This window comes from Arachis ipaensis, chromosome B03, assembly GCF_000816755.2.
Source record: "Arachis ipaensis cultivar K30076 chromosome B03, Araip1.1, whole genome shotgun sequence".
Lineage (NCBI taxonomy): Eukaryota > Viridiplantae > Streptophyta > Magnoliopsida > Fabales > Fabaceae > Arachis > Arachis ipaensis.
Window position 1 is genome coordinate 27,705,329 of NC_029787.2, and position 14,384 is coordinate 27,719,712.

The following is a 14,384-nucleotide window of genomic DNA, read 5'->3' on the forward strand; positions in this document are numbered from 1 at the left end:
ATTGTTGGCTTAGATGCTCTGGAAATTACACATTCCGAATCTGTGCTAGTGAGAAGAGTGTTGAGATGTCTTACAAAAGAGTGGGAAACAAAAGCTTTAATTATTTCTGAGAGCAGTAGCTTAGATTCCATGACACTTGATGATTTGAGAGGAAATCTTCTTGCTTTTGAAAACACCTATTTGAAAAAAGATTCAAAAAAGAAAGGAATTACTTTTTCTTCTGTGACTAACCCTCTGGATGAAGAATCCAGTGATAACTCTTCTGAAAATGAGTTTGTGTTGTTTGCAAAAAAATTCAGAAAAATGGTGAAGCTCAAAGGCAAAGGCAGCAGCTCAAGGAAGATGAAGAAAGACCTTAGCAAAGTAACCTGTTACAATTGCAAGGAAATGGGGCACTTCAAATTTGATTGTCCCAAGTTAAAAAATGAGGAAAAGCCGAAAAGAGAAAAAAAGAAGGGACTGATGGCCTCATGGGAAGACTTGGAGAATGACTCAGATGATGATGATGAAGTAACCGAGACCAAGTCACAACCATGTCTCATGGCAGATCACATAGATCAGGTAGTCTTTCATAACCCTAACACTGAGGATCTTCATCTTATGATAGACCACCTTTCTGAAAAAATAAGATGCTTTCTGTTGGAAAATCAAGAACTTGAACAACAAATCACCATTCTTAAGGCTGAAAACAGTTTTCTTAAAGAGAAAGTGAGAGAGGTCGAAACCGCTTGTGATCTTGTTGAAGAAAATAAGCAATTAAGAGCCCAAATTAAGAGCTGTGAAAGTAATCATTCCGTTCTTGCATATGTGGATTGTTTTAAGCAAAATGAAGAGTTGCTTAAAGAGGTTAAAAGACTTAAGGAAGACTTAGCCCAGTTCACTCAAAGTTCTGAAAATCTGAATCAAATTCTGGCTAGTCAAAAACCTCTTTATGACAAGGCTGGGTTGGGGTTTTATAAATCTGAAAAATCTCATTTTGAAAACATTGCTTCATCTTCAAATGATACAAGGTATCAAGACCCCACCTACTTTAACAAAACAGCAACTCCAAGATTTTGTAGGCTATGCAAACGAAATGGACACTTTCCTATTCAATGTTTCTTTGGTGAAAGAATCATTGGTGATAAAGTTTGTAAAGTTGTTTTTGATTACAATGGCTTAGGACATAAGAGATGGTTTAACGTGAAAGGATCCAAGAAGATTTGGATACCTAAGGTCACTTAAGCTTGTTTTGTAGGTGTGCCTAGCATCCAAACGGAAAGAAAATATGTGGTATATGGACAGCGGATGCTCTAGGCATATGACCGGAAAGACAACCTTCTTCATAAAGCTTGATGAACATGATGGAGGACTTGTCACTTTTGGTGATGATGCAAAAGGAAAAATAGTGGCTGTTGGGAAAGTTGGTAAAAATTTTTCTTCTTGTATAAATGATGTTCTCCTTGTACATGGTTTGAAACATAATTTGCTTAGTGTTAGTCAATTGTGTGATTTGGATTTTAAAGTTATTTTTAAGAAGTTTGTTTGTTTGGTTGTTTGTGAGAAAACTGGGGATATTTTATTTGAAGCCAAAAGGTGTAACAATATGTATGGATTAACTCTTGAGGAATTAAAGGAACAAAATGTAACATGCTTTACATCTCTTGAATCTGAAAAATGGCTTTGGCATAGAAAGTTGGGTCATGCTAGCATGTACCAAATTTCTAAGCTAGTCAAAAGGAATTTGGTTAGAGGAATTCCAAATATTAAGTTTGAAAATGATCTTACTTGTGATGCTTGCCAATTAGGCAAACAAGTAAAATCATCTTTTAAATCAAAAGATGGAATCTCAACCAAAAGGCCATTAGAAATGTTACATATTGATCTTTTTGGTCCTACTAGAACTCAAAGTTTAGGAGGTAAATTCTATGGTCTTGTGGTGGTAGATGATTACTCTAGATTTGGTTGGGTACTTTTCCTTGCTCATAAGAATGATGCTTTTCAAGCCTTTTCCACTCTTTGCAAGAAAATTCAAAACGAAAAGGATTTGAAAATTGCCCATTTGAGAAGTGATCATGGAAGAGAATTTGAAAATCAAGATTTTGAAAAATTCTGTGATGACTTAGGAATTTCTCATAATTTTTCATGTCCTAGAATCCCCCAACAAAATGGGGTGGTTGAAAGAAGAAATAGAAGTCTTCAAGAGATGGCTAGGGCTATGCTATGTGAGAATGAGATTCCTAAATTTTTGTGGGCTGAAGCTGTGAACACAGCATGTTATATTTTGAATAGAATAATCATTAGAAAAGGGTTAAAGAAAACCCCTTATGAGCTATGGAAAGGAACCCCTCCAAATCTTAAGTACTTTCATGTTTTTGGATGCAAATGTTTTGTGCTTAATAATAAAGAAAATCTTGGAAAGTTTGATCCAAAATCCTATGAAAGAATGTTTGTTGGATATTCCACTACAAGCAAGGCCTATAGAGTTTATCTCAAAGAGCATAGAACCATAGAGGAATCCATACATGTTCCTTTTTGTGATTCTAACTTAATTCCCAGTATTGTGAAAGATATAGATTCAGATTGTGAAGAGGCTGGAATAAATAAAGAAAATCCCAAATCTGTGCAAAATGAAGAATCTGTCAGCCCGGTTTTGTCTCGTCAGATTGGAAGAGACATTTCCATTTTGGCTCCTGAGCAGGCACGAGCAACTGAAACAGTGAGACCACCAGAAGATCATCAAAGCTCTACACCTGTCCGAAAGCCTAGAGAATGGAAGTCTATGAGGGGTTATCCTCATGACTTCATCATTGGTGATCTCTCTCATGGTGTAACAACAAGATCATCCACCAAAAGGCAAGCCGAACCTAACAATCTTGCTCTCTTGTCACAAATAGAGCCCAATAATGTCAAACAAGCTCTTGAGGATCCATCATGGGTTAAAGCAATGCAAGAGGAGCTTGCTCAATTTGACAAGAATGAGGTTTGGACACTAGTACCTCATCCGGATGGTAAGAAAGTTACCGGTACTAAGTGGGTATTTAAAAATAAACTTGGTGAGGATGGACAAGTTGTTCGTAACAAGGCTAGATTAGTGGCCCAAGGTTATGATCAAGAAGAGGGTATAGATTTTGATGAATCTTTTGCTCCGGTAGCTAGAATGGAAGCAATTAGATTGCTTCTTGCCTATGCCGCCCATAAAGGTTTCAAAATGTTTCAAATGGATGTTAAGTGTGCTTTCCTTAATGGCTTTATTGATAGAGAAGTGTATGTGGCACAACCCCCCGATTTTGAACAAAAAGAGTTTCCAAATCATGTTTTCAAGTTAACCAAGGCTCTTTATGGTCTTAGACAAGCTCCAAGAGCTTGGTATGAAAGGCTTAGTGCCTTCTTGTTGGAAAATCAATTTCAAAGGGGTACCACCGACACTACTTTATTTATTAAAGCAGCTAATGATGATATACTCCTTGTTCAAGTTTATGTTGATGACATTGTATTTGGATCGGCCAACATTTTCTTGTGTGAAGAGTTTGGAAAACTCATGACTAGTGAGTTTGAAATGAGTTTAATGGGAGAGCTTACTTTCTTTCTTGGCCTCCAAATTAAACAAACTCCTAGTGGTACTTTTATTTACCAAGGAAAATATGCAAAAGAACTTATTAAAAAATTTGGCCTAGAAAATTCCAAAGCAATGGGTACACCAATGCATCCCAACACAAAACTTGAAAAGGATGATGATGGTCAAGATGTGGATGAAACAAAGTATAGGGGAATGATAGGTTCACTCATGTACCTTACCTCCTCTAGACCGGACATTGTCCAAAGTGTGGGTGTATGTTCAAGGTTCCAATCTCACCCAAAAGAATCTCATCTCACAGCTGTTAAGCGCATCATTAGATATATTAAGGGAACTTGTGATTATGGATTGTGGTATCCTAGATCTGATGACTTTTGTGCAGTAGGGTTTTGTGATGCAGATTTTGCGGGAGATAGAGTGGATAGACAAAGCACATTCGGCATGTGTTGCTTCCTTGGGAGCTCACTCAATATGTGGTCAAGCAAAAAGCAAGCCACAGTGGTTTTATCCACAGCTGAAGCAGAATACATTTCCGCATCTGCATGTTGCACTCAATTAATTTGGTTAAAAACACAATTAGAAGATTACAAATTGAAAATCAATAGTATACGCTTATTTTGTGATAATATGAGTGCTATAAACATTTCAAAAAATCCTGTTCTGCACTCAAGAACTAAGCACATTGAGATAAAATATCATTTCATTAGAGAACATGTGCAAAAGGGAACTATTGATATTCAATTTGTAAAATCTGAAGACCAAATTGCTGATATTTTTACAAAATCCCTCTGTGAAGACAGATTCTGTACCCTGAGAAAAAGTTTGGGAATGTTTGATTTAAGTTTCATTGATAAATTGTGAAAAGTTGATTCTGTTCTGTTTTGTCTCGTAGGTTTGGATGAGATAAAAATGCAGGGATGATGAAGAAGCTATGGTCAAGGGGGAGGCAACGCAGAATTCAAATTTTATGGGCCCCACCAAAATTCCTTGACCCCACCATGACAGTTTTGATAGTTTCTCGTTTTGTTTGAAAAATAAATTCACAAAATCTCTTTGACCTTGCTCTGACCCGTTTTTGAGTTTGCCTTAATCATGCTTTTGGGAAGTTGTCAAATCAAATCTTTATCCTTCCCTCATCCCTTGATTCTAGGAACTATTTTCACTTGTCTTGAACTATTATAGACTGCATTGCTTTTTTCTCATTTTTTGCAGGGTCCCTCCTTGATGACAAAAGGGGGAGAAAAAAAAAGCTTAATTGAAAATTGAAACGGTTATGTTTCATTGATTTGTTGCACTGTTTTGCAGACCTGTTTTGCTCTGTTTTATACTCTTATTTGACTCTATTTTGAGCACTTTGTGTTAGTGGATTGATTTCGAGTTGAGCTTTGATTGTCATTTGCTCAAATGCAAGTGTGCTGACTGGACCATTGTGTTTTAGTGAAAAACAAATATTCTACCTTTTGTATGTTGTTTTGCAAGACCCTTTGATGACAAAAGGGGGAGAAAGTGCTGAAAATTGAAATCATGAAAACAGGGAATTGAAATCATGAAAACAGGGAATGAAATCCGTGTGGATTTATGATTATCCTTGTTATAAATATTGTGTTTTTGAAGATGATGTTTTGTTGATATAATGCTTGTGCTGCATTTGCTTTAATAATGTGGCTGCCTGGTTGTGAACATGTATTCTAGTGGTTGAAGCGCTGGATTTATCTTGATGAATATGCTTGCTACTAGTGGAATAGGAATATTCGGATTCATCTTGGTAAACATGTTTGCTCATATAACATGCTAAATAACATTGTTCTTGAAGCTTGATTAAAATGTTACAGGTTAGTGCTTCCCTTGGTAAAAATGGTATATATTAAGGGGGAGCCATGTGACATTTAGAAAGGGAAAAAATTAAAATTCAAAGGGAGTATTCTTTACTCAATCTTTAAATTTCTCTCCATTTCAATTTTAATAATGTTTGTCATCAAGGGGGAGATTGATGAGTTTGGAAAACTCTAAATTAATATTTGTGATGACTAAACATTATTAAAATCATTAATTACAAAATTATTAATTTAATTTTCATTTAACATATGTTAATTAATAATTTTGTGTTGCAGGTTTTATATTTGGGCCGAAATGAAAAGAAGAGATCCCAAGCCCAATAAAATCAACATTCAGCCTTGATGGTAAAATTTTTATGAGGATGGCGGCTGAAACAAGTGTTTTATTAAATGGACTAGTAATTGTGATAACAAGCCCAATTAAAGGTCTTGGTATGAGACTAAAAATGCTTGGTCCGAAATTAAAAGGAAATGGGGCACAATATTATTTTATTCACTTAACAAAAGAAACCCATTCCTTTGATTATGTGCTGCATGCTTCAACGGATATCACTTTTATCTTTTGATGGAATCCAAATTTTATTAATTGGAGTCATTGCAGACCTTGAAAATATGAGAGAGATTATACAATTGATTTGATGGCTCATTAATGCTACACACCACCAAGAAAGAAAGGGGAGTAGGAATTAATTCAGCTTGTTTTACTTTATTCAAACTCATTACATGCTTTTAGTTCAACTTTATCTTCTCTCTCATCTCTTTCTTCTCTTCGGTTACTTCAACAGAAATTATGGAAGCCATTGAAGCTACTTTGAGCTATCAAAAAGAAGGGAAGGCAAGCTACAAGACCATCACAATGATGGCAAGAAAACATACTAAAATAAAAATGAGCTGTGGCTAAGATACTTACCAAATGTGGTTAGATTCGGTGAGGTTATCTTGAGCTCTTCATGCTCAAAAATGGAAGGTAAAGATTCGGCCAGCAAGGGAGATTCTTGAAGCATGGCTTGTCTTTGATTCTGTTTAACCACCACAGGGAGTAGCTAGAGTGGCGAAGTGATGGTTGAGGCAGAGATTGAAGCAGATGAAGTCATTATCATCATGAAGCATCAAGGGCCAGAAATCCATCTTGGAGAGCAAGCCAAGGATGGAGAGCTCGGATTGATGAAGGGTGATGATCAAGAAAGGACCAGAGGTAATTGCATGTTGGGTTTTGCATGGTTATCTCTTCTCTCTCTATGTGGCCGAACCGGTTCTGTTTGTTGAAGGAGGAAGAAGTTGGTTTGGGTGTTGGCTTCAAGTGTGGAGGCTTCCCTCTTCTTTAAAAAGAGAGAACAACCACTGATTGGAGCAAGGAGTAAGATTTGAGAGTGCAAGGCACAGAAGTCTCAGAGCTACCTAAGCTAGCAGTTTCTCTTCTCCTTCAATGTATTCTGTTTAGTATTTTTCTGTTTAATTTTGTCATGTCTTGAGTCTCATGAAAAAAGGCAAACAGTGAGGTTTGTATGAAAAAGCCATAGAGCGAAAAAGGCAGAGAGTGCAAAATTAAAAGAAAAAGCCATAGATGTCTTAGAGTTCTTTTGTTCATCTATGTTGTGTTTCATGATTCTGTGGAAATCTCCTTGTAAGTTGGGTTAGCACTTTACAATTTGTAATCTGAAGATTATAGTGAAATTCCATCATTATTGTGATGGAGACTGGATGTAGGCTGCACTGCACTTAGCAGCTGAACCAGGATATATCTGGGTATAATCTTTCTTATCTCCTACTCCATTTCTGTTTTCTACTGCACAGGAGAAAAAACCAAAANGGAAATATTTATTGCCGAAATTTCAAATTTTTGTTCCCATGCCAAAAAGGTGCGCTTTCTATATATAAGAATTAACATATACGTTTACAATTATATTCTTGTTGTGATAAGATCTTATGTGAATGCTCATTTCTAATGTAGCTTGGTTTATCAAGGATAACTCTATTTATTATAATTTGAAAAATATCATCATGTGCACCTATAAATAGAGGCTTAAGCCTCTGAATAAAAACGCACAAGCAATAAATAATTTTCTTTCTCTCTTTTATGTTGCAATACTTCTTTCTCTCTCTTTATATTTTTATTCTTGTTACCTCCTCCTTATTTATTTAGTTATTTTATAACATGTTATCAGCATGAAGCTCTAACGATATTTTAGGAAGACTTCAGGTAATAAATTTTTATTATATCGAAGCTCTTTCATCTTGAATTTAATGCTTTTGATATATCTGAAAATAATTATTTATCATGGATACTATATGCTAAAATCCATCTTGATTCAATGGATCTTGAAGATACCATTAAAGCTGAAAATAATACATCCCAGAAAGATAAAGCTAAAGCCATGATTTTCTTTCGTCGTCATCTTGACGTATGATTGAAAAATGAATATCTCACACTAAAAGATCCTGGAGATATGTGGAAAGACCTTGAAGAAAGGTACAATCATGTGATATTTTCTCAAGCCCGATATGTTAGAGAAAACTTTCTCAACCTTCCTTGCCTCGAATGTGCTCCTGTAGCAGCAGTATCGAGAAAAAGGATTTAAAAATATTTTGAGCTAATTTCTTGTCTTCTTGTTGCTGAACGCAACAATGAGTTACTCTTAAAAAATCATGAAGCGTGCCCAGCTAGCGCCGCCCCATTTCCTTAAGCAAATGTGGCAAATTATAACCCCAGAAGAGGTAAATGGCAATGTTTTAATAACAAGAAAAATTATGAAAGAAAAATGAATTATGTTCACAAGAAAGGATCTCACCAGAAGTGGGATAAAGAAAGAAACAATGGGTAAAGTAAATCAATTGAGGATAAATGCTTCCGTTGTGGTGGAAAGGGCCATTGGTCACGTACCTGTCGTACCCCAAGGCACCTAGTTGATCTTTATCAAGCATCCTTGAAAAAGGATGACAAAGAAAAGAAAACAAATTTTGTTTCAAATTATGATGTATCTAATTTCTTTGAAGATCTTGAAGGAAATATTGGCTATTTGATCAATGATGGAATAGTTTAATATGTGTGTTTGTTAAGTATTCATGTGAATAATTTTATTGTGAATGTACTTTTACTTATTTATTATTATTATTATTATTATTATTATTATTATTATTATTATTATTATTTGTCTTTGAAGAAAATGGCAAGGACATATTCTGAAGATATTTGCCTTGCGAATAGTGTAAGTTCACACACTATTCTTAAAAGTAATATATATTTTACCCATCTTGTGCCAAAAGATGAATATATTAATACTATTATTGGCTCGGGCAATGTGATAGAAGGCTCCGGAAGAGCTATAATTTTGTTTCCTGGAGGAACAAAATTTATAATAAATAATGCACTATTAAGTTTCAAAGATATTCGCCGAAATAGATATCATGTTGAGACAATGAATGAGAGAAATCATTAGTATTTATGTATCACAACTCGTGATTCAAATAAGAAAGTTATATTAGAAAAATTACCCTCACTCTCGTCTGGGTTGTATTATACCAAAATTAGTGCAATTGAATCACATGTCATTGTAAACCAAAAGTTTACTAGCCCAAATGAATTCATAACTTGGCATGATAGATTGGGTCATCCGGGAATAACCATGATGCGGAGAATTATTGAAAACTCCCATGGATATTCACTAAAGAACCAGAAGATTCTTAAATCTAGTGAATTTTGTTGTGTTGTATGTTCTCAAGGGAAGTTAATTTTAAGGTCATCACCAGTAAAGATTAGATTTGAGTCTCCTGAATTTCTAGAGAGGATTCAAGGTAATATATGTGGACCTATTCATCCACTATGTGGATCTTTTAGATATTTTATGGTCCTAATAGACGCATCTTCGAGATGGTCACATGTGTGCTTATTGTCTTCTCGCAACCTGGTGTTTGCGAGACTACTGGCTCAAATTATTCGATTAAAAGCACAATTTCCAGAAAATCCAATAAAAGTAATTCATCTTGATAATGCTGGTGAATTTACTTCCCAAGCTTTTGATGCTTATTGTATGGCTAATGGAATACGTATTGAACATCCAGTAGCTCATGTTCACACACAAAATGGGTTAGCAGAATCACTTATTAAACACCTCTAATTAATTGCTAGACCCTTACTTATGAGAACAAATCTCCCAACCTCGGTTTGGGGCATGCTATTTTACATGCCGCAGCACTTATTCGTTTGAGACCAACGAGTTACCATCAGTTCTCTCCTATGCAATTAGCATTTGGCCAGCAGCCAAATGTTTCCCATTTAAGAATATTTGGATGTCGATATATGTTCCCATCGCACCACCTAATCGCACCAAAATGGGACCCCAAAGAAAATTGGGAATATATGTTGGATATGATTCTCCCTCTATAGTGAGGTATCTTGAGATACAAATTGGAGATGTATTTAAAGCCCGGTTTGCGGATTGTCATTTTGATGAATCAAAATTTCCAATATTAGGGGGGAGAGAATAAGCTTCTTGAAAAGGAACTTAATTGGAATGCATCATCCTTGATGCATTTAGATCCTCGATCAGAGCAATGTGAACTAGAAGTTCAAAAGATTATACATTTGCAAAGAATATCAAATGAATTGCCTGATGCATTTTCCGATACAAAGAGGATAACCAAATCTTATATACCAGCGGAAAATGCTTCAATTCGAATTGATGTCCCAGTTGGACAAATTGCCACCGAAGCAAATACACGCCAGAAGCGTGGCAGACCTGTCGGTTCCAAAGAAAAAAAATCCTCGAAAGCGAAAAGAGGTAAATCTATTCCTGTTGGAAAAGACATAGTAGAGACACCTGCAGTTGTCCAAAATTCTGATATAATTTTAATGTCAGAAGACGTTTAGGTACCTGAAAATTGTGAAAATAACGAGATCTCGACAAATTATGTCTTTACAGGAGAGAATTGGGACCGAAATAAGACAATTATCAATGATGTGGTATTAAATATCATGCATGAAAATAAGGATCTTGAGTCAAGATCAGTCGAAGAATGTCGACAAAGGAATGATTGGCCAAAATGAAAAGAAGCCATGAAGGCTGAGTTAGACTCACTTGCAAAACGTGAAGTCTTTGGATCTGTAGTCCGTACACAAGAAGATGTAAAACATGTTGGATACCGATGGGTATTTGTGAGAAAACGAAATGAGAAAAATAAAGTTGTGCGCTACAAAGCCCGACTTGTAGTACAAGGTTTTTCACAAAGGCCCAGTATAGATTATGAAAAAACATATTCCCCTGTAGTGGATGCAATAACATTGCGTTATTTGGTCAGTTTATCTGCATATCATAAACTGCATATACATTTAATGGATGTGGTAACAGCCTATTTATATGGCTCATTAGATCGTGATATCTATATGAAAGTTCATGAAGGACTAAAGATATCGAAACCATCCAATGAATATTCGCAGGGGTTATACTCAGTTAAATTGCAAAGATCTTTATACGGTCTAAAGCAATCTGGACGAATGTGGTATAATCGTCTTACTGAGTATTTGGCCAAAAACGGATTCAAGAATGATGATATATGTCCGTGTATTTTCATAAAGAAAACTGTATCTGGATTCATTATAATTGCTGTGTACGTTGATGATTTAAATATCATTGGAACTCCTGAAGAGATTCCAACAATTATAAAAACTCTAAAAGAAGAGTTTGAGATGAAAGATCTTGGAAAAACTAAATTTTGTCTCGGCCTGCAAATTGAGCATACAAAAAGTGGGATCTTTATTCATCAAACAACATACACAGAGAAGATCTTGAAGAGATTTTATATGGATAAGTCACATCCATTAAGTACTCCAATGATCGTAAGATCTTTGGATGTGAAAAATGATTAATTTCGTCCTAAAGAAGAAAATGAAGATATCCTTGGTCCTGAAGTACCATATCTTAGTGCCATTGGAGCGCTAATGTATCCTGCTAATAATATGCGACCTGACATATCATTCGCGGTGAATTTACTAGCAAGATATAGTTCTTCTCCAACCAGAAGACATTGGAGTGGAGTCAAACAAATCTTTCGATATCTTCATGGAACAGTTGATATGGGATTGTTTTATCCCTATGGATCCAAGTCACAACTAGTTGGCTATGCAGATGCCGGATACTTGTCTAATCCACATAAAGGGAGATCTCAAATAGGATACCTGTTCACATATGGTGGTACAGCTATATCATGGAGGTCCACGAAACAGATGATTGCTGCAACATCCTCTAATCATGCCGAAATACTAGCGATTCATGAAGCTAGTCGCGAATATTTTTGGCTCAGGAGTTTGATCCAATATATTCTGTTATTATGTGAACTGATTGATCATAAGATAGCTCCAACTGTCCTGTTTGAAGATAATACAGCATGCATTGCGCAACTTAAAGGTGGATACATCAAAGGTGATAGAACAAAGTATATTTCTCCCATATTCTTCTTCACTCATGATCTTCAAAATCAAGGGACAATTGATGTCCAACAGATCCGCTCAAGTGACAATCTGGCAGATTTATTTACAAAGTCACTCCCAAAATCCTCCTTTGAAAGATTGGTACATGAGATTGGGATACGCCGATTTTCAAGACATTAAATGATGTCGACAAGAGGGGGAGATTGTACTCTTTTTTCCTTGGTCAGGTTTTTTCTCATTGGGTTTTTTTTGACAAGATTTTTAATGAGGCGGTCCCCATTATCAAAAGATATTGTACTCTTTTTCCTTCACTAAGATTTTTTTTTCCATTAAATTTTTTTTAATAAGGTTTTAACGAGGCAATAATCCTAAATGGTCATTCAAGAGGGAGTGTTGTGATAAGATCTTATGTGGATACACATTTCCAATATAGCTTGGTTTATCAAAGATGACTCCATTTATTATAGTTTGAAAAATGTCATCATGTGCACCTATAAATAGAGGCTTAAGCCTCTAAATAAAAACACACAAACAATAAACAACTCTCTCTCTCTCTTTTATATTGCAATACTTCTTTCTCCCTCTTTATATTTTTATTCTTGTTACCTCCTCCTTATTTATTTAGTTATTTTATAACAATCCTCGTCATTGTTATACTTCTTACCAAAGATCTCTTTCTATTATTAGTATCAGAAATATTTTGGAAACTAAGAATTTATTTATGAGAAATTGAGAATATATAACAAAATAGCATATTCATCCATCAAAAAAAAATAATTTACTTTTGAAAATATTATAAATAATTTTAAATAATTTATAGTATGAAACAAACAATTTTCTATAATGTTAGAATATAATATTCCTAAAATATATTTTTAGCCATGATATTGATATAATCAATTAAACTAATTCTACAATATCTTGGATAATAATCATCGTCGTCGAAATAGTTGCGTTTTTTTTTTAAAGAAATAAATAAGATAAGGTCTTAAGTTTGAATTATTAATTGATAAATGTTAAAGAACTATCAGAATTTATTATTTTTGGCAATTTAAAAGTATGAGATAAAGTATATTGTTAGATTATTAGACTAAAAAAACTAAACTAAAAAAATTGAATTAATAACTAAATAATGACTAAAAATAATAAATTCTAATGACCCTTACTATTTCTTTTATTAATTTTTAAAACTTGTTTTTCTAAATTTACAAGAAATACTCCAACATGCAAGTATATATAGTGGTCTTTGTTAACGTATATGCTTGTTTTACACACCTCTGTCTGAATTATATGCGAATGAAAGACGAGAAACAAAAATTCATAGCAAAATCACTAAATAAAAATGTATAAAAAGTTCATGAACAATTGGATTTTTTTTTCCCGCAAAATGACTTAGCTAGTCATCTCAATTTCTTATACATTAAAGTATGATGATGACCCTTTCTTTACTCCAGATGCTATCTAGCTTCTAATATTGTTATGGAAATTTGGTTAGCTGAAAAGAGTGTGTTGTTCGGCAATGATGAATCTGCTTGAAGTTGAACACCTCTATCAATGTAAAATCCAGGAAAATTTGGTTTGGGCAACATTTTCTCGCCATTTAGCATTAGAACCACCAATGACATATTCGGCCTATCTTCTGGTCTTTGTTGCACACATAGTAGGCCCACTTGTATGCATCTTATGACTTCAGAAGGGTTGCAATTTTCCCTCAATACTTCATCCAATAGTTCCAATGGCTTCTCCTCAGTCCACAATCTCCATGCCTAAAATCATGGTAATGAAATTAGTAGATTGGATGTCATACAAAAATTGACTCTTTAACTAGGTTGTCTAACAATTTTGCTTACATGTCCAAGTAGATTATGGTAGTTTTCAGAATCTGAAAAATCTCTATTTCTTTTTCCACTTAACAACTCTAATACTATTACACCATAACTAAATATATCTGATTTCTCTGAGAATTGTCCATGCACTGCATATTCGGGCGACATATATCCACTGAAAATATAGACAATTTGAAATTAAAGTAATACAAACATCATATGGAGAAACCAAGTCATAATTAGTAGGGGATAAGAACTTACTATGTTTCAGCAACTTTATTTGTATTCGCTTCAACTTGATCGCCTAAAAATATTCGAGCCAAACCAAAATCTGATATTTTGGGATTTAAATTTGTATCTAATAAAATATTACTGGTTTTAAGATCTCTATGAATAATCTTCAGTCTAGAATCCTGATGAAGATAAAGAAGCCCTCGAGCAATGCCGCTAATAATGTTAAAACGTTGAAGCCAATTTAGGGACTTTCTTCTTGTTTCATCTAATCAGATATGCATATTTTTTAGCATAACACTCATAGATATATGGGGTAAGTATGATTTTGGTCCCTAACGTTGAGGGCAGAATCGAAACCGTTCCTCATCTAATTTTCGACTTAGAATCGTCCTTAACGTTTTTTTTCGTATTAAAATCGTCCTTTTAATTTTTTTTGGACAAAAATACCCTCACCACTACCAACACAATTACCTCCTCCACCACCACCACCATCAACACCAACACCACCG

The 14,384-nt window shown here is 34.6% G+C and overlaps 1 protein-coding gene across 1 annotated transcript in view; it reads right to left on the reverse strand.

The window, feature by feature from the left end:
• The window catches only part of LOC107630110 (G-type lectin S-receptor-like serine/threonine-protein kinase At4g27290), a gene marked incomplete at its 5' end in the record, with an annotated part of 4,425 nt that continues 3,089 nt past the window's right edge, over window positions 13,049-14,384 (reverse strand). Inside the window, 3 exons of the mRNA XM_016333151.2 lie at window positions 13,049-13,581; window positions 13,666-13,816; window positions 13,903-14,140. Coding sequence (XP_016188637.2) covers window positions 13,273-13,581; window positions 13,666-13,816; window positions 13,903-14,140 — 698 coding nt within the window. The remainder of the gene's footprint in view (window positions 13,582-13,665; window positions 13,817-13,902; window positions 14,141-14,384) is intronic.